Here is a 24905-nt window from a genome sequence, read left to right as displayed (position 1 = left end):
TCTTGTAAGTTACTGAGTTTTGCCTTAGTGCTTAAGAGAAAGAAGTGTGTTATTTAAACTCTTGTCCTTTGTCATTAGATAACCTGTCTACAGGATGGGAGCATTAACTTGCTGAGGATATTCTCTTTAAGAATGTTATAACTGTAGGTTTTAAATGAATTCTACTCTTCTCATTATTGTGATGCCATATTCTCATTCAATTTTAAAGATCTTTCTTGAAAACACAGCAATCTGAATCTTAGACAGTAGCTTAAAAGTAAAAGTTGAAAGGCAACATTGAAAATTGTGAGAGAACAATGCATTTATATAAACAGCACTCTTCTGTAAACAAAGGAAAAATAAAGTTAAGATTTACCTACAGGTACCAGAGTACCAAGGTAGATTTATCACCCTTGCTGGCTCTGAATAAGTAGCTCTTTTCAATGATAAAACAGAAGGAAGACTTTATGATAGACACTGGCTCTGAGTTTGCTACACTTGATTACAGAAAGGAACCTCAAAAAAAAGAGGTAATTTTGCACCGTGATTGCTTTTTTTTTTTTTTAATCTTTATATGTTGGGTTTCCATTGCACTGATGATGAGAACTTGGTTTAGGGAGTTTAGTTTTCTTTAAAGAAAATCCCTCCACATATTCAGTGAAGTTCATAGCTCTAAATGTAAGCACAATTGCAACACACCTGACATAGACAACAGCAGCTACAAGGTTAATCTGTCATGAAATGATCTACTGCTACTTCAGGCAAGAGAATACTTTACCAGCACATTAACTGCATCATCTGGAACACGGGAGGCAGTGGAGCATCTTTGCAGTTATTCCAAGTGAAAAGAAGTTATTCCTATTGAATTTATTGTATTTTTTGCTGAGAACAAGTTTTTGTTTTTCTTTTTCAAAACTCTTAAGTAGTTGACTTAACAGGAAAAGTTGTATCTATGCTAATGATGAAGTGCTAGGTCAGGAAAAAGTTTCAGTTCACAGTCTTCTTGATTCAGCTCTTTAAGGGCATGTTCTTGGAGAGCAGCTATAGATATTGCTTAAGTACTGTCTACCCCTAGCATTAAATTCTGCAGCAGACAAGCTCAAGACTCTCATACTGAGAAGAGCAAAAGCTACAAAAATTTTTGCCACATAGACCAGGCACAAAGTATCCCAACCATTCATACTGAAGGTGAGTTCACGTGTTGGTTTAAGTTTAATAATGATGCAGGTCTTGTCTATAGTTCCCTGCAGCCCTCCAAGTCTGGACCTTGTAATGGCCTTTTGTCCTCACAGTGCAGAAAGTAGAGTTTTGGTCTAGGGTATATTTTACACACCAATGTCTAAAATGTGCTGCAAAAGCAAACAGAAGCATTTACACTACCATGGTTAAGAGACACCATTCTGAAAGTCTCCCCAGCAGCCATGGCCCAAAGTTAGTTACTTGAATGAGCAAATGAAAGTGTTCCAAAAAACATTCAAAGTCATACAGGACGCTGGACATAAAATCTGCTCAACAGATGCACCTGAAGGTTGCTTGTTTGCCAATAGAGATTGAGAAGAAGAAATAAATTGAATATAACACTGTCAGTAATCTAAACAGGTAAATGCAACCTTTTCATCACTAAAAGACACACAGACAAAACTTGCATAGATTGTAAATGAACCTGTCAAGAAATATCAGCTACACCTTTGTGTTATAGGAAAATCTCTACAGCTTGCTGTAGGTATTTATTGTTCTCCCATAAGTCTGATCCTGGTTGCCGAGCAACCACAGCCATTTTGTTACATGTATTCTGTATGAACTACCACTGTTTTTCTTTTTTCTTGGCTTAAAATTAATTGTGGGAAAATTCATCAGCTTCAATGCAGTTTTTCATTATGGTTCTTCTCAGTGTTACAGATAATCCATATTGAACAATCTGTGTGAAAGTCCTAAGAGGCATAAATGAAAGGCTTCTATGAGAAAATTGAATGTTGTTAAAGTATTATGTGTATGAAATTTTTGAGACACTATCTTTCTGTCAGGAACTAAGCAATATATGAGGATAGAGAAAAATTCCATAAAGTTAGTTTGTTATGTACCCTTCCCCTTTACATGATGTAAAATGCATAAAGTCAACACTAAACAGTTATTGAAGGCTCCTATTTTTGACAGTAGAAAAGTAGATATGTTAACTTAAACAAACTAATGAGACACTGGTAAATCAGACATTGTTTTTATTTAGATTAGGTTTCTACTATAAATCATATCTGAGATTAAAACACAGCTAAAATTTGGGACTTGTCATACTCAAACCTCTGAGTAGTTCTTGTGAGACATTTGATAAATCTGAAAGACAATTTGCAACACTGAAACCAGTGTAGTAAAAATATGAAATATTTGGTTTCTTGAGTTTTCTCTAGCTTGGAATCAACCTTAAAATAGCCTTTTTTCCTTACTAATCTGTAGATGAAACTGAACATGTACTAAAGTATTTTCCAGGAGCAAAGTGACTTTTTTTGTTATTTTGGCATTATGTGTAAATTAATTAGAAAGAAGTTTCTTGACATACTCCATTTTATTCTGATGATTGAAAAGTAAACAGTTTCTTAAAGCTTTGAAAAACTGGTTCATTTCATTTCCTAAAATTTTAAGGACTTGCTCATCAGAAGAAAGGGTGTAAGGAACTTGGCTGTAAAATATTATTTTTCATAGATTATGAAATTAGAATATTACTGGTTCAGTAATGTCAGAGACTTCTGTTTGGAATCATCAGTGGATAAAACTTTGCCCTATATTATTACTTTCTAGGTTAATGTAGAAACTAGGACTAGAAACAATTCAGTGATGAGTAAAACCCTGATGTGGTATCCTTTCTGTCCTTCAGCTGAGCAGAAAAAATAGAATTTTCTCTAATCAATATTCACAATTTAGTGCTTCAGGTGAGTTTTAAACAGCAAAGAATGGGGTGAGGGAATCAGTGATATAAAATCTGAAAGAATGTATTGAATGAATATATGAGACAAACTAAGTATTGCATTCTTATTTCAGTGTCCAGAAAAGCAGTAGTACAACTTACTTTATTATATCTAGAAAACTCTTGTACTTGATTCTTAAGTTCATTGGATTTGAGGTCACCTAACATTCCTTGAATTTGAAACTTCCTTCTCTAAAAGATTAGGTGATTTGGAGGAGCTGTGAGAGAAGATGAAGGTCAATATTTCATTCAATTGAGTTTCTCTTGTTCTGCATGAGTGAACACATACTTCTCAGAACCTTGCAGTTGGATGGTTTTTACCAGTTTTAGGGCCAACATTGCCCCAGGCAGCTCCTTTTCTTACTCTCCCTGGCTTTCCAGGACATTTAAGGTAACTATTAATCAAATCAGAAAAGTCAGCTTTGCTGACAAAATTTGGAAGAGATACTGTTCATCTTACACTTGATCATTTAAGAGATCGTCAAGAGTCCATAGCCCTTAGGAAGACTTTAGACATCATCATGACTTACCTTGGAGATTAATGATGTTATCCATGTGGGATCTAGGTAGTCAGTGCAGCCCAGTAAATATGCTGTCAGCCCTGACCTGGCAATTCAGGGGCTTAGACTTGCTCTGGCCTGATCCGGGTGCTGCTGGTTTAACTCCTGTGCTGGGGCCAGTGGCTGCTGCCTCCCCTGCTGCAGCTTTAGCCCTGTAGTGGCCCTACTGGGGAAGGGGTGACAACCCCCACCACCATCGCTGCCTGCCAATGCACAGCCCTTTGTGTGCATGGGGCTGGTGTGGGGCTGCAGGCCACTGTAAGGCTGGAGTTGGCAGTCTGGGAGAAGGAAAAGGGCTGTCACAGGGAAACATTTAAAAAAAACCCAAAGCAGTGACCAAGCTTGAGGACAAAGAAGTGTGACAGTTTTTCTGGTGAAGACCTGAGCATGTTGACAGCTGACTGTGACCCCCTGCAACCTCTCACCCCCATCACTGCTGAGGAAGACTGAAATGTCAACCACAGGACACAGCAGCACAAAGGAAGGATGAGCATAACAGCTAAGAAAAGGGACAGATAACAGGAAAACTTTATTATATAACAATTTTAATGTTAATACAGCATTAATTACACAGCATAGGGTATGAAACCTTTAAAACACTGATGTCTAGTCCCCATGTAAGTGCTGTTTTCTCTTTTGCCTTTGGCAGGATCTGAAGTCTGACACTAGACTGTCTCTATGCAGAGAAATAAATATTTTTAGGATGTGATTCATCTGACGAAATGCATTTAAAATTATTCAGGTAAATCATGTTGCAGAAGTTCCTTTCTCCTCATCCACCATAAAGTAAATCTGAGTCATCCTGTGTCTCCCTTCTCTCAGATAAGTGCCCTCATCTAAGGCTACAAAATCTATACTTTCCTCCTCACTTATGTTTTTCATGAATTTTGCCACTCCGAGGGACAAAATGCCCTCTGGGCTAGCTTTCTTTCTAGTAGCTGGGACATTTGCTAATACATAGAGGACAGAGATACTGAGTCCCAGATCTAGGAAAAAAATTAACCTGGGTCTCCCGCTGGCTGAACAGTATAATAATTGCTTTGTAGCATAAAAGAGGAACAGTGCCACTACCTCACCTTTGTGGAACTGCTGTAAAAGAGAATAATGATCCCTGTTTAGTTCTTTGAAAGTGCAATTGTGCATGTCAGCCCCCAGGATAAAATTCTGGCCTTCAGCATCCAGGTGGACAGATCTGCATGCAATCCTTAATCCAATATCTGGCAACTGAGGAGGGCTTATCATCCCAGCTACGGCTTTTCCTGGTTACTGTTATATAGTGCTGCATGGGTTCCTGCTTCATTTTCAGAAGGAACTTTTTGTTTTAGTTTACTGCTTGAAAACGCTTAATTTCACAATTACTGCATATTTCTTGATCCCATTTTGAGGGGCAGAAGGACAGAGTGTAGGGATTTGGTCATGATCACTCTAGAGGAGATGCTGTTTAATCAGTAATTCTCTGAATTAAATAAGGAAACAAAAGGATATTCTTTATTTAGCAAGCTGAATTTTTAGATAGGCATTTTTACAGTAGTTTTCATTATTTGAAGCATTGTATATCTGATTTTACTTTTTTTGCCAGACTAAGGAAGAGGTTTATGCCACTAAAGCCATGTTATTTTTTTCTTTTTGCTTTTCTAGGCATAATGCAAATGATATAAATGATGATTGCCTTTCACACACTTCATTTGCAAATATATCTCCTCTTATTGATTCTTACAAATGTTTTCTCAGCCCACATTCAAAAACGATGCATTCTTTTTATAACGTAGATTTTCTTAGTGTTAAAGATAACTTAAATTCCATTCTTCTCTGTATAGGTGGTACAGTTGTAGTCAATATCCTGTTACAATTCTGATGTTTCTAGCCAAACAACCTTATTCACTAGGTCATAGTGAGATGTCTTGCACATCTCCCTCCTTTTCTCTGTCCCAGTGGATTTTACATTCACTTCTGCTGAACGGCATTATTGAGACATGTATATGATCCATGACATGCCTAAGGAAGGTGGGAGCTGCAGGTTAAACTTCTCCAGGCAGAGGGGTTTTGTAATATGTATGTCTCTGCCTTGTTTGTGAATGTTTGTGAATTGTCATGTATTCAATGTGCCTGCTACATATAAGAGAATGCTTTTATAGCACTGTGCTCCTAAGGGATGAGAAGCCTGCTTTGTACTTTAAATAAGGGAGACAATTCTAAGTCCTCGGACAAAGCTCAGTGTGCTGTTTTAGAGCTGTGTTAACACATTTCCAGTACAGCGACAAGCTGATATCCATTAGACTTAACTGACAACAGTCAAGTTATAAATATCAGGTCATTTTTGGTACTGTCCTTAGAAAGTTGATAAAATTTGAAACTATGCCAAAGGAAAAGCTTCATAATGAACCTCATGGAAAGATAAACCATGGAGTTTTCTTCATGAGAATGAAGATGTTAATACTAGCAATTGGTAATACTGAGATTTTACTTTCATGTAAAACATTGAATTTGAGCATTTGAATGACATAACATGAAGTTTTTATGTTTTGGTTCACAAAGCATCAAAAAATTTAAAAGTATTAAATTGAAAAATAATAACTTAGGAGTGGGCTATAAAAGACATAAGCTAGATGTTTAATTTTCTTTTATAATTGTGGGAGAGTATTTTGATATGTTTTTCAGATATTTTTAAATATTTCTCCAATATTTATAGTATTAGATATAAAGAAATAGTCATATTGATAGTCATTTTTAGCTAGCTTGAAATTTCAAGGTAACCAATTGACTATAAATTTCCCAGCCTATAAAGAGAAAGAAAGAAAGGACCTTTACAAAACAATTAATGAAGACACAATGAATGGTATCACCAGTTAGAATCAATATTTCTCTAACACTGTAAAGACCATCCTAAGTAATACACACATTGTGTGCCACCATACAGTAGATTAAATTGGAAATTTCTCTGTGCAGAGCTAATATAAATTTTCAGGATTAAGCTTTTATATTCCAGGGTCTTTCTGGTTTTCGTTAATATCTGTTGCTCTCCAAAGTGTGCACAGCACTTGTTCCTGTTATTATAAAATATATTGCAACTATTTTGTTGCTTTTGGCATATTAGAAATTGAAAACAATCTTAAATACTATAGTGCTTCTCTTTAATTAAGTGATTTTCACATTAATATTTTTGGTGAAAATCATATTTATCATGCAAATAGCTATCAGATGCAACTATTTTTAGTTTTTACATTTTGTGTGTCTGAAATTACTTTTTTCAGTTGTCTGCATTTAGTGTGCCTAACATTCCTAATTAATATAACTAAGATTTGGAAGAAAATTTTAAACACAGTTGGATGAATGAAATGTCATTGTATCCAAAATTACAATAAACATTTCTTCCAAATTTTATTTGGTGTGAATAAGGGGTTTTTCTTTTGTTATCAATATCTGCTGTCAATTCCCATCTGACTTCCAAAAGAAATTAAATTTGGATGCTCCAGCTCCCAAATAATCTATTTTTGAAGGTTTTTGGCTTTTTTTATCAAAACAGAATTCAGTGTTTGCCAAGAAATTCTCAGTGATTCTTGCTATGCGGTATTTAAGTATAAGTGAGTATATGTAGTTTGATTTTCCTGAGTAATCTTTACTTGGAGGCACAGGGGACAATATTGTTTTTCTTAAATTGTATTTTATATAGACAGTGTAAACCATGGGCTTACCAGAGGTGAATTTTAAATTTCTGAGAAAGTTAACAAATACATTTAGATGGAAGTACTTGGCATATTGCCAGATTATGCAGAAGATCAAATAGCAGAAAAGCAACAGCTAAGAATTTTGCAAAGGCTTGACTGTGAAATTAGATTATTTCCAGCTCCTATACAAACTGTAATTTTGTACCTTGGTCCTTCCTCAAATATTTCTGTCTTGACTGTTTACTTTCCATGGATATGGGAGTTTTCTAAAGCAAATTAGTTTTGTGTTTTACATTCACCTCATTTACAAAGTTTTTTATTTGTTAGAATACAAATATGAAAACTGGTTTTAGTGTTAACCAAAAGATGTAAAAATATTTACTCCTACTTTATATAATTTCAACAAAATAAACAGTCATCATCAGCAAATTTTGTAAAAGTTAAGAAACATAACTTTTAAACAGTGATTCTTCTGTACCCAGCTTCTTGTTATCTAATTTTTATCTTTAAAGGATGACAGCATATTAGGAAATACATGACCCAAAGTTATAGAGATCTGGTCCTTTCAAACTCACAGCAATAAGGGGACCTTTCTAAAGCAGATTACAGTTTAAGTGGTGTTGCTATTGCAGGCACAGAGATTTATAGAACTAAACAAAAATTCCTGGTCTCTGCTAGGACAAGACTCTTTCCATATAGACATAAGTCATTTCCCAAGTGACCAAGATAAGATGGTGATCTAGAATATTTTAGAAGTGGGAGCTTTGCAGTTTTCTTTCTGTTCTTTTAGAAGACTTTTCTTCTGTTCTTTTAGAAAGTTTTCTTGGGTTTGAGTGAAATGGGAATTCCTCTCCATTGACTGAACAGGATGACAATGTGGTCTAAATCCACATACTAGAACAGAGGAAGAGAATTACTCTGATTAATAAGGACATCAGCAGAGTCTTGCTATATCTCTGGTAAAAGTCAGGGCTAAATCTAAGCAGAGAAATAGGTGCTTTTTCATATTTTAGATTAATTTGTATTTTATAATGAAATATGTTTGAGAAAACTCAGTGGAGAAGTTGAAGTTGCACCTCCTGGGTAGAACACTCAGCAGAAATGAATCGTGCATCACAGCAGTAGCTATGACTGTAGGCTTCTAATATGCTAGAAGATGGATAGACTGCCTATATAAAGAAGACATTTTTCTTATGGTAAGAGCTGAAATATAAAACAAAGCAGAGGCTATGAGGATGATTAGGGGGCTGGGGCATGTCTCTTATGAGTAAACGCTGAGGAAGTTTGGCCTGTTCCACCTCGAGAAGAGACAACTGAGAGTGGACTTCATTAAAGGCTAAGAGACTCTGAAGGGAGGGTATCAGGAGGATGTTTCCAGGCTCTTCTCAGTGGTGCCAATCAATAGAAGAAGAGGCAATGGGAAGAAACTTTATGCACAGGAAGTTCCACCTAAATATGAGGAGGAAGTTCTTTCTCTATCACTTGAGATATTCAAGAACCATCTGGATACGATCTGCTGCTATGTGCTCTAGGATAATCCTGCCTGAGCAAGGAGGTTGGACCAGATGACCCAGTGGTCTTTTCCAATCCACCCCATCCTGTAATTCTGTGAAAATTTTGGGTTTTCTCTATTACAGACCTAAAAGTAATCATATTCACTGCAAAACAGGAATTGAGGTTTATTTTAATTTTTACCTTAGAGATAAACAGCATGAAGTATAGATATTGTTTTAATCATCTTCTAAATTCCATCTTGATTCTAAGATGCACCTGTTGCACTTAAAGTAAGTAATTCCAGACCAAACAGAATTAAATATAAATTTTAGTGTGGCAATTTCTATTCTAGCTATTACTTTATGACCTTTCTGAATTAAATCTGAATAAGATGTCTGAATACATCCATCTGAACACTAGTACTGGGAAGATTATTTGGAAAATTTTAAACCTTGAAGACAAAGATCCTTTTAAATACTTGACCTCTCATTTATCTCTTAGAATTTCTAGAGATCCCTTTGCTTTCCTCTGCATTGTGGAAAAGCCAATACCACATCATCAATGCAGGGAGAGCTACTTCTGTTTTGTATGTGTGACATGAAATTTAAATCTGCCCCTACTTGCCTTATCTTACTTCAGTGCAAGTATAAGCATAAAGCTGACAGGGACTTCTGCATACTGAATTAATTCTTCTGGTGTTGCAGATGGACAGTATAAACACTTTGATTGTGCTTCCACCTGAGTTCTGATCACACAGAGTCTTGCCTTTTCTGCAGTTTCAGAAATGCCAACCATATTCCTCTTTATTCTGAAGCTCTTAACGCTTACATTCCACTCATCCTAGTGACTGGTTCCATTACTATTCATTCCTGATTTCTCCTCTCTACTCTCTTTCACTTACTATCTAGGATCTTTGCTATGTTTTCTTCATTGTTACTTGCTTATCTGAATCACAATGTGTCGTGGTTTAACGTAGTTTGGTTTTTAGTTGGGAGGGAGTCCACGAGAAGTGGTTCCCTGTGGGGACCTTGGCAGCTTCCTTCAGGCTTGGCGGAGCCAATCAGCTAGCTAGTTTGAATATTGACACCCTGTCAAACCACTTAAGAAAGCTCAACATGCCTCTGTGAAATCACATTTAAAAAGGAACAAACCCCCGGAAAAACTGTTTTGCTTCTGGCCTTTGAACAGGTGACTGGGCACAGGCCAGGCCAGGCCCCGCTCTGCCACATGGCCCGTGGGGCCTGGTGGGGAGGGCTCGGGCCCTGCTCTGCTGCGGCGCTGGCCACACCGCGCTCTCTCCTCAGCGCAGCCAGGGTGGCTCAGCCCGCAGCATGGCTCTGCTGAGAATCTGCCACCGCTGACTTCTAACCATGGCCAAGGGGCCAGGCCAGCTCCGTTCAGCTTCAGGTGGAGCCAAGCCAGGCTCCACGAGCCACCAAGCCATCCTGCTGTGGAAGAATCACGCGGCCAAGAACAGAGGCAGCCCTACAGCCCCACAGCTGAAATTGAACGTGGCAGGGGCTGCAGGGCTGCCTCTGTTCTCGGCCGCATGATTTTGGCAGGGGCTGGAAAGCAGCTATGCAGCCAGAGCGGCTGCCCAGCAGAGATCACGTAACCATCCGCAGGCCCATGCGAGATATTGACTCTTTCTGTGCACAGATGAAACTGGCAGACATTGATCCTCTCTCAAGTAAGAGAAAAATGGAAGGATGAAAATGCGTAAAGAAAAAAACATGGAGACACAAGGTCACTGAAGAAGGAGTCAAATCCCAGATGGGAGAAGAATAAGGAGAACTCTTAGTCTTGGGCTGAAATTCTCTTGTAAGGCAATGGTGAAGATACAATTGATACATCAGACTTTGTTTTTTTTCCCTGTGATTCATGGAATGCACTGGGGGCATGTAGCATTCTAACCACAGCTATGAGCAGAGGCACCCATGTTGAAGAAAGCAGATGTTGAAGTAGCTGTGATCCAGTGAGAAGCCTGAACAGAGATATGAGAGAAATGAGAAACCTTGCCCCAGGGACGGAAGAAGAAAACCTCTGTTTCCAGAGATAAAAGAAGTTTTTTTTTCTATGCTATAACAGCTCATCCTTAAAATTGTACTCCAATAAGCTGAAATGACCCATGGTGTTAGTTGTGGGAAAACTACAAATTCGTGGGAGGGACTTCACGATTGCAGATATCTGGGTAGCTGCTATTCATGAAAATTAAAACCACAAGAGAACTGTTTCTTGTGGAAAAGTCTCCATGGCATGGCAGAAGAGAATTGTAAGTGGACTGAAGATTATTTTAAAAGTGGTAAACTGACTGGAAACACCAAATTTGTCTCTTTACTTTGTCAGTGGGAAAAAGATAGAAATGTGGGGGGGAGGAGAAGTGTTCTGAAGGTTTATTCTGATTTCTTATAAATTTTCGTTCAGTTCTGCTAATAAAGTTTTCTTTATACCATTTAAAGGTTTGAGCCTGCTTTGCTCTCCCCCTAATCCTTATCTCGCAGCAGAAAATGAGTAAATAATTCTAGTGGGTGCACTGGTGTTAGGCCAGCATTAGACCCACCACATTAATTGGTGCATTGGCTGGGAAACTCAGACTGGTGAACAAAAACCACTACACTTAATTGGTGTTTCTGCCCAGTTTAACCAAAACCACTACACAATATATTCCTAATTTGTCAATTAGCGTACACCCCAGAGGGAGCAGAGCCTTTTATCTTCTACCACCATTTTCTTTGTTCCATATGTGCCTTTGAATATATTCTAAATTTGATCGGTGTTTCCAGCTTTTGATGTTGTCATCTTAATTTTTGAGCACACAGGAAAACTTAATGTATAGCATACGCCATCTTAACACAGTTGAATATTATGTATTTTGCATGGCTTCTTCAGAAACAAAAAGTCTTGGTTTTGCCACCTTAATTGTCTGTGTCATCTTGATAACAGACATCTTTACCTATTTGCTTTTTTTTTTCTGTCACAGATAAAGATGTATGGGTAACTTATTTGTTTTGCAACCCTGATTGTTATCTAGGCAGCATTTTTAAGTCATCTAGCTTTCAGCTATGTCCCCTCATTTAGGTTTGCAGTCAGTTTTGCATTTAATTTGATCTTAGGATAAAAAGTGGATATCTTTCCACAAATTCTCATTTAGAAACCTCTATCTCAACCATGGTGTAGTTACTTCAGGGTCCAATCTGCATTTAACCAAAGATACTAGTCAAGCCCTATACAAACCCATATATTTGCTCTGAAGCAACAAGAAATTACTAATTTTTCATTATCACCAACAAATCCCATATATGTACTTAGTTTGGACGATGTCCCATGTCTGCATACTTAATTTTCTCCTCATGATTTTTACAGAATTTGTGCTATAGAAAATTTGTGTGAAGCCTTCTTTTACACAGTAAGTTTTTCTACACAGGAGAAATTATTCTACAGTGCTTACATAAGGACACCAAATCTAAGGCTGAATTTTTCAGCATATAAATTAATTCAAATGCATATCTTGAAATAAATTACATAAACAGCACTATAATTTTAAACCTTCCCCATCCTTTGAACTGTCAGTTCCCATATTAAAAGGATACCAAAAAAGAATTTTACATGTGTATGTTTCAAGGCACTAAATCACATACAAAACAGAAAGGGGGATCAGCCAGTATTGTATGTTATATTATATCTGTAATTTATAAACCATCTATTTGAAGTTTTGAGTTTGGGTTTCTCTAAAAGGCTATGAGTCATAAATTATATCCACCAAATTTTCTGATCCTGTTTTTAATTAAAGGTTTTTTTTTTTTTGTGTGTGTTCTTAAAAACATTCAATGATTTTTATGTGTTGGAATATTGGTGTGGTGTATTATTAATGATTCACTTCTTACTTGTACTCTTTAATATTCATGGCAACATTTGTTTCCATAGTTCTTATACATGTTAGCAGATCCTAGACCACTGGGATTCAGAAAGTGAAATAATAGAATAGAAAATAAAATGTCATATGAATCTATCTTTTGCCTTTTTTATTGGACATCATTGAAGAAGAAAATACCGTGAATGATTCATGTTTTTAACATTTGCTAAGTGTTTTTTGTTGATGCTTTGTGTGCATGCAGGTCTTCATTAGAACAAGTAAAAAAACAGTGCATTAGAATAAGAATGCATTATAAAATGCTTAAAAAAATGCATTAGAAGACTGCAGGCTTCTAATACATTATTTAAGATGAAGGAAGCAGGAACAATGCTCACCAGACTCTTAATTGAGCCTTTGGTGTTTCTTTCATAGGACAGCTGCATATTTTCACCATCTAACTGGGGGAGAAGAAAGCAGGGGGATACAGAAATACTGAACACGGTACTATATGCAAGATATTAGTTGCAATTTCACCAGAAGGAGTGAATGAAGTATTATTTCAGAGCACCACAGCTTTGCTGTCGGGGTCATGAGTGTCATCCCAGTTTGTAAAAGACAAGTTGATATGGTAATACTGTGCATGCTGTTCATATCTGAAAGTACAACTTCAGTTTCGAATGTTTTCAGGCTTTATGTGTCCAAGATGAAGACAGATTGTGCAGCTGATATTAGCCTGCCTGAGAGATGTCATACATAGGTGTGACCAAAACAATGTATACTGAAGACAGAAATGTGCACTTGACTGATTAAGCTGCAACTCACTAAGCAGTTAGGAGCTTATGCAAAATCACAACTGTGGTAAATACAACAGTAGGTACTTAGAAATGCAGAATAGATAAAACTTGGTTGTCAATTTAGTGGGGCATGCACACAATTAATAGGTAAAAGTAATTACTATAAATTACAAGGAACAAGTTCAGCTAGTTCAACTAGATGTCCTAGAAAAAGCACAGCTAGATTGCCATCTCGCTACAGTATTTCATCAGTGACTGACAGAGCTGATTTTCACCATAAACATGACTTGAATCTAAGGCCTTTACAAGAATTTATATAATAACTTTCAAGAGGAAGAAGCACACTCCTGAACATACTTGTCAGCAGTTCACCTGAATTTCACTTCTCCCATAGCTGCATAATCTTAAATTCAGTCTGAATTTCTAAATCAAAACATTGGATATCTGAATATTTGGATCTTGAACAAGAACAAATTATTCACAGAGAGTTCCATTGTAGTCTTGCTAGATACCATGCATACATCCTCAACTAAATGCACAGAATAGACAATATTATTGTGAGGGTCACTTTAAACAATACCCATAGTTGGATAGTCCGTGCACCTTCCTAACGGTGATTTTTTGACTGCAATAGAAAAACAGAATACCATGAAACAAATAACAAATTTAGAAAAATTTATTTCTTCTACCAGTGGATTTGGCCAGATATAAATATGGTCTTTTTCTGGATGAAAATTTCACAATTTTTTTTTTTTCCAGTCAATAAATATTTTGCTGATATTATGGACTTGGTATTGGGGGTAAGGGATGTTTAATTTTTTTTTTTTTTTTTTTAGCTTAGGCTAAAAAGTTCTGCTTTAAGTGTGCAGCTCTCACAATACATTACAAGATCTTGATTATCTTGCTATTTACATGAATTGTTTTTATTCTGAATAATGGGAAGATAACTCCCTTTGGAATAGCTTATAGTATTGTAAAGAATATCTTAAATTCACATTGCAAACTCTTCTTCCTTTGACCATTAATACTGTTTTAATCTTTAAAATAATTATTATATGCTAAAAATAGTTCAATTCTGTTTGTTCAAAATCTAGTTGTAAGAGACTGAAAAGCAGCATGTTGGTTTATGAGTAAAGGGCAAAAAACGTGGTTTCCTTTGGATAGAACTGCTTTTCTCCCAGTGGTGGCTCTAATGCTTTCTAGCCATGGGGGTTATCAACATGTAGGCAGTGGCACTGGGCTTGGTGCTGGCTGTGTGCCAGCTGCCAGCGCTTTGTAAGAAATAGCAGCAGGGGGAAAAGATTTTAGCAAGGCTTGTGAAGTTCTGCTGAGAGCAAGCCAAATTATCCCTGAGGTAAGAGCTGCTCCTGATTTCTGCTGTAATACTACTTGATCCTCTCTGTGTCTCTTCTAGTACCTTTTAAAAAGAAAAAACACACAGTCTTTAGCTGAAGCAGAACCACACACTGCTGATGTTTTTCCTGATTTTTACATATACGTCTATATATGTTTTATGCCTTCAGTGAGAGAATCTCTTCTATTCACTTCTGACTGCCATGAACATAACACTTCTTTCCATTATCTGTATGTTTATGAGCTAGCCCACACGGCAAAAAATCCCTTCTGGGACTAGCAGGCAGCAGTCAAGCAAGTATCAGTTAATCTCACTAAGCTATTACTGCAATTAACAAATACAGGCAGTAGATTTGAATTTAAAATCTACACTTCACCAGGAAACAGAATCCTACTTTAGAAACTATTAATACTTTTCTGACCATAATAAAACAATTTCCTGCACTAATTGCATTCCAGCTGCCTAATATAATTCAAATGGATTCTTGCTGGAAGATTCTTGCCACCCCTTTTCCCTGAGTTCAAGGAGGATATTTTCAGTTCTTTGCAGCCAGCATTTTTATTTTTAAAAATCTGAAAAATTAATTGTGTAATAAAATATTATATGTATCGTTTTCCTGTTGTTTCTAACTGTAACTCGAACAGAATGAGGGAAAAACTGAAAATTAATAGAAAATACAGCCTACTGTCACCTTCATGGAATGAGTAGCAAAGGTGAGTACAGACCTCACTCAAAAACATTACAGACTGGCTGTTGGACATTTAGGCATTAAGAATCAAAATTTGGATCAACGGACATGATTGACACATGTGTGAGGAAAGGAGAGATGTGTAATAACTTCAGGGAAATAGAAGGAGCTTCCTGGGATTTAGGGTCTAATGTTCCATACCTTTAAGGCACCTGAATTCTATGTATGTGTTTCTGCATGTGTGTATGTGTATGTAGTGAAGATCTTGTGAAGTAATAGGAGCTCTAAAACAGTCATGTTTTTCTTTCAGAAGAATTTCAAAGGCTACTCAAATCCCTGGCTCTGTGTAAGCATGAAAAAGCAACAGTAAAGGGCGTTTATTCATAACTTGTTTTTCTTTGCTTGAAAGCTACTTGTGGGCTGCACTGGCAAACGTTCTGGATGTTAACCACATTTTATTGTTGTCTAACACGCCACATTAGAGAACATTTCAACTTTGAGAGAAAAACATAACTATAATTCCCTGCTAGTCAGGCAGCACAGACTTCTGTGACAGCATAAAACATGGATTCACTGTAATTGTGGGTTTGTTATGTGGAACCAAAGGTGAAGCACACTGCAGTGCAATAGCTTTGCAACTGTAAATAGAAATAATGGTTAGAGAACATTGTTCTGCTCTGCCTTTAAGGTGTTTCAGCTGAAAAGACTCAATGAAATGTATGGAAGTAAATGAGACTAATTTGAAAATAAACGAATGCCTTTTAAATGGTGGTTACAAATATGAAGTAGATTATTGTATTTAAGGGAGTAAAGAGTAAAACTCATGGATTATTTTGCTATGGCTGTTTTTCAGGACTTGCTGGAAAGATTGACCTTATTTTAGATGCAAAAGAGAGTGATTGAAATGACTCAAAGAAATTAGATTTTTTTGAGAGAAAACAGATGTAAGGAAAATGAAAGCTGAGATACTGCTAGCATATTCAGAGTGAAAAAAACCAAACCCCACTCCTACATGCATAGGCTACCTGAAACAGAAATCTCTAAAAGTGGTAAAAAAAAAACAAAGCATCATATGACTAATATTATCTATCAACCCTGCTTTTATATTCTGTGAAATTTAAAAAAAAAATAATAGGGAGATGAATTCTTTGTAGTTCGGACAGCAACTACATTTCTACTGTGTTTCAAATTAAGACTATTTTCTCTTATCCCTCTGTCATTAATGTCTACAAAGAGCCTGACTGGAGGCTCAATAACCTCCTTGTAAGACTTCTTGCTCAACAGCAGGACTGAAGGCTCCCCATGCCTTCCTCCCACACCAAGAGCTCTGCAGTCAGTCTTGGTGCATTGGGCTACCCTCGCAGTGTTATTGGGAAGGGAAGAATAACAAGGGTTAAACATCTGTGAGCTGGGCAAGCCTGCTGGTTCCTGTGTAGAATCCCAGATCCTTGCTCTGACAGTCAAGTTGACAGACAAGCCTCTGAGGACAACAGGTTGGATTGGTGTAAAGCCCCAGAGCTCACTCAATGAGTATTTTAAAAGGATTTAACATTTTTTTTTTTTTGCAGCTTGAGTTAGATGCAAGGGAGAAACATTGACAAGATATTCTCAAGAGGGCAAACAAAAAATTTACTGCCAAACTTCAGAAAATCTGGGAAATTTTTAATGTTAGAACAACATTAAATCAACATAAAGCATTTCACATAGCATTAATTTAGCAAACTCTAAGCCCGTTCCACTTAGCAAACTCCAACCCATCTAACTTTAAGGTACTCAAACTTTGAGAAGAAGAAATTAGAAGAAAGAGAGAAGAGATATAGAAAAGAACAAATATAGCTACCACTTCTGGTTCACCTGAAAGAAATTCCAAGAGGATGTAGGGTCAAGAACTGTGAATTTTTGTTCAGAATTTAATCATATATATAGTGAGGTATTTGCTATTGGAGCTGTTGTCACAACAGATTAAAATTTTACCTATTTTGGAAAATAGAAAGAGACCTGTGACCTTTAACAATACTGTAAACCCCTGTAGAGATGATTTGAATATGATCAAAGTGAAATGGAATAATTCACTTATGTGTTGTGTGTTGTATACAGGTTGATATTGTTGCACCAACATTTTCACAAGATGGCTGAATTGTTAATATTTCTTTACATTTTTATCAGTCTCATGAAGCTGATCAAATAAATAATTGTGTGCTATGAGACTAAAACATATACCCGCTTCTACAAAAATCAAAATACTTAACTCCTCATTTTACAAATATGAAAGAAGACCCTTATTGTTTAGTCTTTACAAGCAGTAAAATGTAGTGATCTCAGTTTAAATACTGGCAAGTGAAAAAAACTAAGTGCAAGACTGCAGCTGTGTATGAATAGGTACCTACGTGCACATCTCTTCCCTTTGAAACACACCATAAGGGAAAGAAAAAGAAAGGAGAAAAAATGAGGGAAAGTGAGCAAAAAATGGAGAGGAGAGAAAAGGGAGGGGACAAGAAACAAAAGGAGGGAAGGGAAGGGGCAGAAAAAGTAGAGGTCTGGTTCACCTGAAAGAAATTCCAAGAGGATGTAGGGTCAAGAACTGTGTGCGCCTTGTGCCTGGCTTACCTACCCATTAGCTTTCCTGGGCCTTTCCATTAGGTGGGACTTCTGGTCATTTTGCCACTTAGGAGCTGGGTGAGGGGCTCCAGGGAGGAAAGGAAAGATGAGAAGAAAGAAGGGGACAGGAAGAAATAAAAAATACAAGAAAGCCCCTTTTAAGTGTAGTCATATGTCATGTGGTGGGCCTGAAGCCATGTATTCACATACTTTTTCTATTTAAATAAGAGTTGCATCTGCCATTGCCAGTACAGAGTGCTGAATGCTGTGAGATTTATAGATAAATCAGACAAGATGGATGTAGATCCAAGGGAAATTTTCATCTTTCACCCAGCACCACAAAATATTTGATATATTATTGAGATGCCAACTTCATAATTAGGTTGTAGACTGTCTCCCTCCCTTTCCATACAGTGTAGTTTCTGTAAAGTCTTCAAACCCATTTATTCTTGCATCTAGATTTGATGAAAACTTTGAAGAAAACTTTGAAGAAAATGTTGAGCCAAAGCTGCTAGATATGTACCAAGTCTTTCATCTTTGTAGCCTAGTCTTTCAAGGATTGATCTATATGCTTGCTTAATATAATTTGACAAAAACCTTTATGCCTAGTTATATAAACTCTCAGTGTTAACCTTTGACAGAAGAAAACCAATATAATTTTTCAGATTTATTTATGAACGCTTGAAAGATATAAACAATTATCCTATATCTTTGCTACCACCACCAGAATAAGAAAGTGTATGAAGAAGAAAAATGTCTTTATATTCTTACATGTCACAAAATTCTATTCACAGATTTTAGTTATGCTCGCTACTATGGCGATTCTTACCTGGAATTTCAAGGCTTACATTTGAATGTGCAAAATTTCATCCACCTGAAATTTAAGACATATGATCCTCATGGACTACTCCTAGATATTGAACAGAGCCCAGAAACAATGCAGCATTTTTTAATTCGACTTGTCATCCATAATGGTACTTTGCAGGTAAGGCATCAAAATTTCCCACTGAAGGAAAAGTAAATAAAAGTTGAATCTGTAAAAAATTTAATATTTTTTTCATTTTCTTACTGTAGAAGATAGTAAATAAAGCTACAGAGATTCTTGACATCTTCAGTATTTTAAGGAAGATAGTTGTCAAACTTGCTGTCTGCTTTGTCCAGTTTTTGGCTAATATAGTCAATAATACTCACAAGACTATACATTAAAACACAAAACCAAAAAATGTAGGTTTTATCTTTATATGAGGTACAAATTTAGTTATTGTATTTTATATCTAAACTAACTGAACTTCCTCATGTGGAACTTCATTAAAATTGTCATAAGGAAGGCTTATGACATAGGCATAGGCATAGAAATTGAGTGAATTGTCATAGGAAAATTTACCATATTAGGGAATAGAATGTATCTTTTTTACCACGTGTCTCTAACTAGAAATCTTTCACTTCATCTATTACTTAAATCACAGTTCCACAAGATCAGGAAAAAAACCCATTTTTTTGGCTTTTGTGGACAGACTAACTAGGAATATATTTGTTTATAAACTTTAAAGAGTCAAGTGTTAATCATGGTATATATTTTTCTTCCACAAATTATTCCATCTTTTCTGAGGAAGAGGTAAAGCTAGAGCTTTATGAAGATATAGGCAGATGCTAAAGAGGTTATAAATTGATATTAAAAGTTACTTTTCTCATATCTCTTTTTTTTCATGACTCGTCCCTTACCCCACACATGTGCCTGAAATGTTTCAAGCCAACAATCTCCAGCAGCTCTGGGCTGAGCTGGCTCTGAGGGTCTCCTGAGCAATGCCCTGAACAGCTGCATGTCTGCTGGTCCATCACAAATTTCCAGCCTCTCCTGTCTGAACAGCCCACCCATCCCTGCCTGTGGGGTTGTGGCCTCTGGCACTTTCTATGTCTGGGTCAGCTTCTTCTTCACACATGTTCATGCAAAATTCTGCCTGATGGTGGCAGCTGCCTTGTCTGTCCCTACAACTCCCTCACCAGACAACACAGAGCTGCTGCCAGAGCCCACAGAGGACAGAGAGACCTCACCACAAGCAGCAGCAAGGAGTGGGAGGGAACTGTGCAGCACATAGCAGCCAGTGGCACGGCCATCCATCGATGTGGCCATTGGAGGGGCAGGGCACTGGGTCCTGCCAGCCAGGCTCACAGGAGTGCTGGCAGGGCTGGATGCCCAGTGTGGTGGGCCAGGAGCACACCCTGGCTGAGGAAGCCATGGCAGTTTGTATGGAGGAAGCTGACAAGCTGTCCCAGGGGAGGCACTGCTGCTTGCATGTTGTTTGTGTAAACCTGGGACATGGACATCCATTGGAAGTCATCAGCTGGGCTCAAGGGGTCTGCAGACAGCCCTGTGAAACAGTCCTTGCTCTGACTTTCTTGTTTTGCTTTTCTAATTTCTTTTCCTCTTGGCTTTATCCAGTTTTAAACAAACATCAGTGGTTTTTATGACCACAGTTTTATGCTATTAAGATTTGTGTTCCTTCTTAACAAAAATACATAAAATATCAAATAGAAAATTAATTGTTCTGATTTTTCATGACAGGTCCTTTCCATAGGCAATAATGCCCTCTATTTGAATGTTGTAAGAGAGTTCTAATTAAAAGACGTGAAATATATGTCCATGAAAAAGAGAAGACCAATAGCTTGAATGGGAGGATTTTGTTCCCAGGTGTAACATAACAAAAAGAATAGCAGAAGAAAGAAGAACAGCATTATTATAATCCTCTTTGTGCCTGAGTCCATGCAAACTGCAGGGGGTACATTATACATAGAAATACATGGAGACAAAAGCTCAATCACCAGGAATATGTTCACATGCTCGTGAACATATTAAAAGTTTTTATTATCTTTCTCTACCTGCCTTTAAAAATGAAGACTTACAACTGTGTAGCTCTCAAAAATTTTTAAATTTGCAGGCCTCCATTCTGAAGCTGATGCAGCTGGTACTCGCTGGAATAGAGAAAACCAGTAGGGAGTGGCAAGAGTTAATGAAGCTTGCCTGTCAGCTGAGTTTCAGACCTGCCTGTGTATCTGCTTACTATTACAGCTGAATCTCAATTTTTTTTAACATTCAGATATTAATATGAAGTCTAGTAAACACAAAACCATGGAGAGTTGGATGTACACAGGGGAGTAAGCTAAAGCTGAGAGGATTTTATAGACCAAAGGGCTTGTCTGTTTCTTAGAAAAGGAAGTGCTAGGCATTCTTAGGGAAAGATGAGATCATGTTTCAATTTTTCTTTTTTTTTTTTTTTTGTTCTAAAGGCTTGGGGGATGAGTCCTCTCTGTTAGGACAAAAAGCAATCTAGGATGCCAACTCCAGAGGTCAAATGAAAAAACTGCATCTAAGTGCAGTAGAGGGATTATAAGCAAAGCTTTTGTTCTATAAAAAAGAAATTGTGTACTGTTACAAACAATGCGAGAATCTTAATAAGTAAAACCACACCAGCAGTTTATGTTAATAGCTGTTGTGGGAAAGTATGTAGCCTGTTTGTTATTGAAGTAGTATTTTTATGGATTTTACAAAAACCTGGAGCCTGCTAAATATTCTTCAGTGCTTTCTCTCTTTAACTCTTTCCATATTTGTGGACAAGAGCAATTGTAGAAATTTTACTGCAGATGATTTTTTAAGAAGTTTTCTGATTAGCAGCATGAATGTATTTCCCAGAAGAAGCCAAACTGGCTTCAAATCCGTGGACTAGTGGAGTGTGTTGTCTTGCAAGGCATCATCACTTGTTGCCATATGAAGATGAAAATAAATGGATGTTGGTCAGAATAAAGCAGCATTTTGTCTGCAGTGGTCTGTGCACTTGCTACAATTATGTATGAAAAGCTAAAGGAATATGCCACTAGCTTGTGCTTGTTTGGTCTTCCTTGAATTTTACTAGATAATTCAGTCTGACCTCAGTTATCAGAGTTAAATTACACTTTCAGGAATTGAATAAACTGTTCTTGCAACTACCTTTTTTTTTTTTTTTCTTTTTTTTCTCATCATGATTATAGATTTTACTCTTCTGTGAGATCTAGGGTCTCAAACATCTTGTGTTATCAAATCTCTGAAGAGCTGACATAGTTTTGACCTGTTCTCACCTGTCAACTTTATTATAAGCTGAACAATGTCCGAGAGAAAAACAACCCAAGAGTAAAACAACCCACCTTCACAATATTGGGAAGGTAGCAGAAGGATTTAGGACTGCAGGAAGGGGATGTTGTGTGCAACTTTGCTGCGTTTTAGCCAAGCTGATCTCCTAAATGGATCAAGAAAAAGAGGTGGTTAGATATCAGACTTTCAGGAGTGTGGGGATAACTGAGTGGTTCCTTGGGATAAGCAGGATCTATTCAGGGGCAATTTAGGGCAAACAGAATGAGAGAAGGATTTAGAGATCAGTGGCTTGGTCAGGAAAGAAAACAAAAAAGGGTTATGGATTGGCAATAATTCTCAAAAGCCTTTTATTTGAGAAATTGTCCTGTCTATAAAATGTAAAAAGCTTTCTGTGCCTTTCTTTTTAATTTAATTTTCTGAAATTTACACCTACAGGCTTATAGTTCAAAAAAGAGTTTTTAAGGATAAATACACTTAAAATTGTAAAATTTCTTTTATTGCAGCGCTGGTTATTGATTGGTATTGCTCAAAATTTTTTGGTCTTTTTCACTGCATGTTGTATGTATGCATATGTTGATGATCCTTATATAGTACTGAGAATTTCTTAAGAGCTTTGTTTGAGATTTGGCCGCAGTGACTCGGACTTTGTAAATAGGTTAATGCAAAGTCGTGAAAGGATAAAATTCAGCATACAGGTTATAAATTGATATTAAAAGTTACTTTTCTCATATCTCTTTTTTTTCCTGCAAAAAGTTTCCCAAAGTACCTGCAGTTATATTCTTTTGTAGGAACTGTGAAATGTCTGTTAGGGACAGCATTTCTGTATTGTATTTGCCTTCATGTTTAAAGACCATGACCATTCTAAACATATATATCAACTGAAGATAAATAGAAAAGAAGAAAATTACCGTTTGGTTTATTTTGTTATATTGTGTTTTTTTGTCTTTTAATATATTGTGACTATCTTTGTACAGAAAAAAAATATGAGATTAGTCATGGGCAGGAAGTTATCCAACATTTAGAAAATGGTGATGGCTTTAAGTTGATTTTACTTGTATTCATGGTAAAGTAATGATGCGGAAAAATATTTTTCTAACATATCATAAGCACCATAAAATATGAAAGCGCTTTAATTGACACAAATCTATTCAGAGATCCCAGTGTGCCATGTTAAAACTAATTGAATTCACTTAATCATTCACAAAGCTGGTCAATTAAATGTGGATTTAAAACCCAATGAACAAATGGTTCTAAGCTCACAATCAAGCTACAATTACAAGTAGACAAACCATGAAATCAAGTGCTTGTTCACATTAGTATAGGAAATTAAATGGTGCTCCAAAACGCTCAAGCCTGCACGCTACATTACGTGTTTGGAAGTGTAAGGAAGCCATAAAATGTTAAGTAAAATTCACCCATGGCCAGTGTTAATTTCTGATGGGTTGCAGATGGTCGACTTCTTTGCAAAATAGACCCATAATATCTGATAGTACAATACACAAAGATTAAAGCATTTTCATGCAGGTTAGGAAGCATATATGTGTTCTTGTGTATTTCTGGTACAATAGGCTTCTTTATCCAGAACTTTTAATGAAACATTAATTTTCCTTGATACACATGACATTCTTCAGGTTTTTTTGAAACCATTTATTATTTTAAAATTCAAGTTTCAATGCCTTAAACTGTTTAATTATTAGAAGTAATGTAATTGAAGCCTTTTCCCCATCTGTAGTACCAGTATGTATGTGATGAAGTTGCAGAAGTCAAAAACATCACTACCACTGCTAGAGTGGACAACGGACACGGGTACAGTGTGCAAATTAGGTAAGTTTACTTTTTCCTGTTTTTATCACTGTTTCAAAGATTACATAGATTGGGTCATTAGTAAATCCCACAAATATTATATCTGATTAACTATGATACCTGAACATGTACTGTAAAATCATGTTATGGTAGTCTGGGCCACAACACATCCTTGGAAAGAATGTTTGAAACTACAATTGGACAGTCCTCATCACATCCCTGATGTGCTTTGTGGAAATAAATTTATTCTCATTGAAATAATTTATTGTAACAAACATAAGCATTCAGTCAGGAGAGATGCTGCGCAGTAACTCCAAGCTACTTAGTCCAGGAAACAGTTGAATTTTCAACAATGAGAGTGTGACTCATAGAAAAATCTTGGAAAATAAATAGATAGGCAGAAACAGCACCATGATTTTCATTGTTGTCACTGACTTGCAATTCATAATAGGATATATTATTCCTGTAAAAGTATCAATACTTGCAACTGAAGGAAAATAAAATGAAATTAGGTAGGAAAATGAGGTAGGTAGTAGGCTTTCCATGGGTTTTTTGTACATAGATATATCTAATGACCAAATATCTGTGCTCATAGAATCCATAGCCTTGGAAGCGAAAGTTTTGGGTTCACTTTAGGCACCTAGTGTATTCTCTGGGTGCCTAGTTCCTATTAGGTAACTTAAAATAGGTCCAGTCATCTTGTCCAGCAAAAAGAAAGTAAGCTAGCTGTCTGCTTGTCTCTCAGGAGTAAGTTAGTCCTTAAAAGGTTTGTGGAGGAATGCAGAAGGAACACAAACCATTTACTGGAATAGGCCTTTTATAGCTGTATCTGTCCAAACATTGTTAAATGGAGAACTTTTGCAGGGCAACACTGCCCCCCCTTCCTTCCATGGGAAATGTAATGGAATGTGTATCCATTATACTGTACCTTGCTGCCTCAGATGTGGCAGTGTGTACTCAGTGACAAGAACCAAAGTTTGTTTTTGCATTTCAGTTACCATCGCTACCAGAATTTTTTTCAGCAAGTTAAACCACACT

At 36.7% G+C, this 24905-nt stretch overlaps 1 protein-coding gene across 1 annotated transcript in view; it reads left to right on the top strand.

Moving 5' to 3' along the window:
- Window positions 1-24905, top strand: part of EYS (eyes shut homolog) — a 610207-nt gene that overhangs the window by 329455 nt on the left and 255847 nt on the right. Inside the window, exons 23-24 of the mRNA XM_041477332.1 lie at window positions 18736-18926; window positions 23797-23888. Coding sequence (XP_041333266.1) covers window positions 18736-18926; window positions 23797-23888 — 283 coding nt within the window. The remainder of the gene's footprint in view (window positions 1-18735; window positions 18927-23796; window positions 23889-24905) is intronic.

Source organism: Pyrgilauda ruficollis, unplaced genomic scaffold (genome assembly GCF_017590135.1).
Source record: "Pyrgilauda ruficollis isolate IOZ18807 unplaced genomic scaffold, ASM1759013v1 scaffold40, whole genome shotgun sequence".
Lineage (NCBI taxonomy): Eukaryota > Metazoa > Chordata > Aves > Passeriformes > Passeridae > Pyrgilauda > Pyrgilauda ruficollis.
The sequence above is the reverse complement of the archived record's forward strand: the minus strand, read 5'-3'. Positions and strand labels throughout refer to the sequence as shown.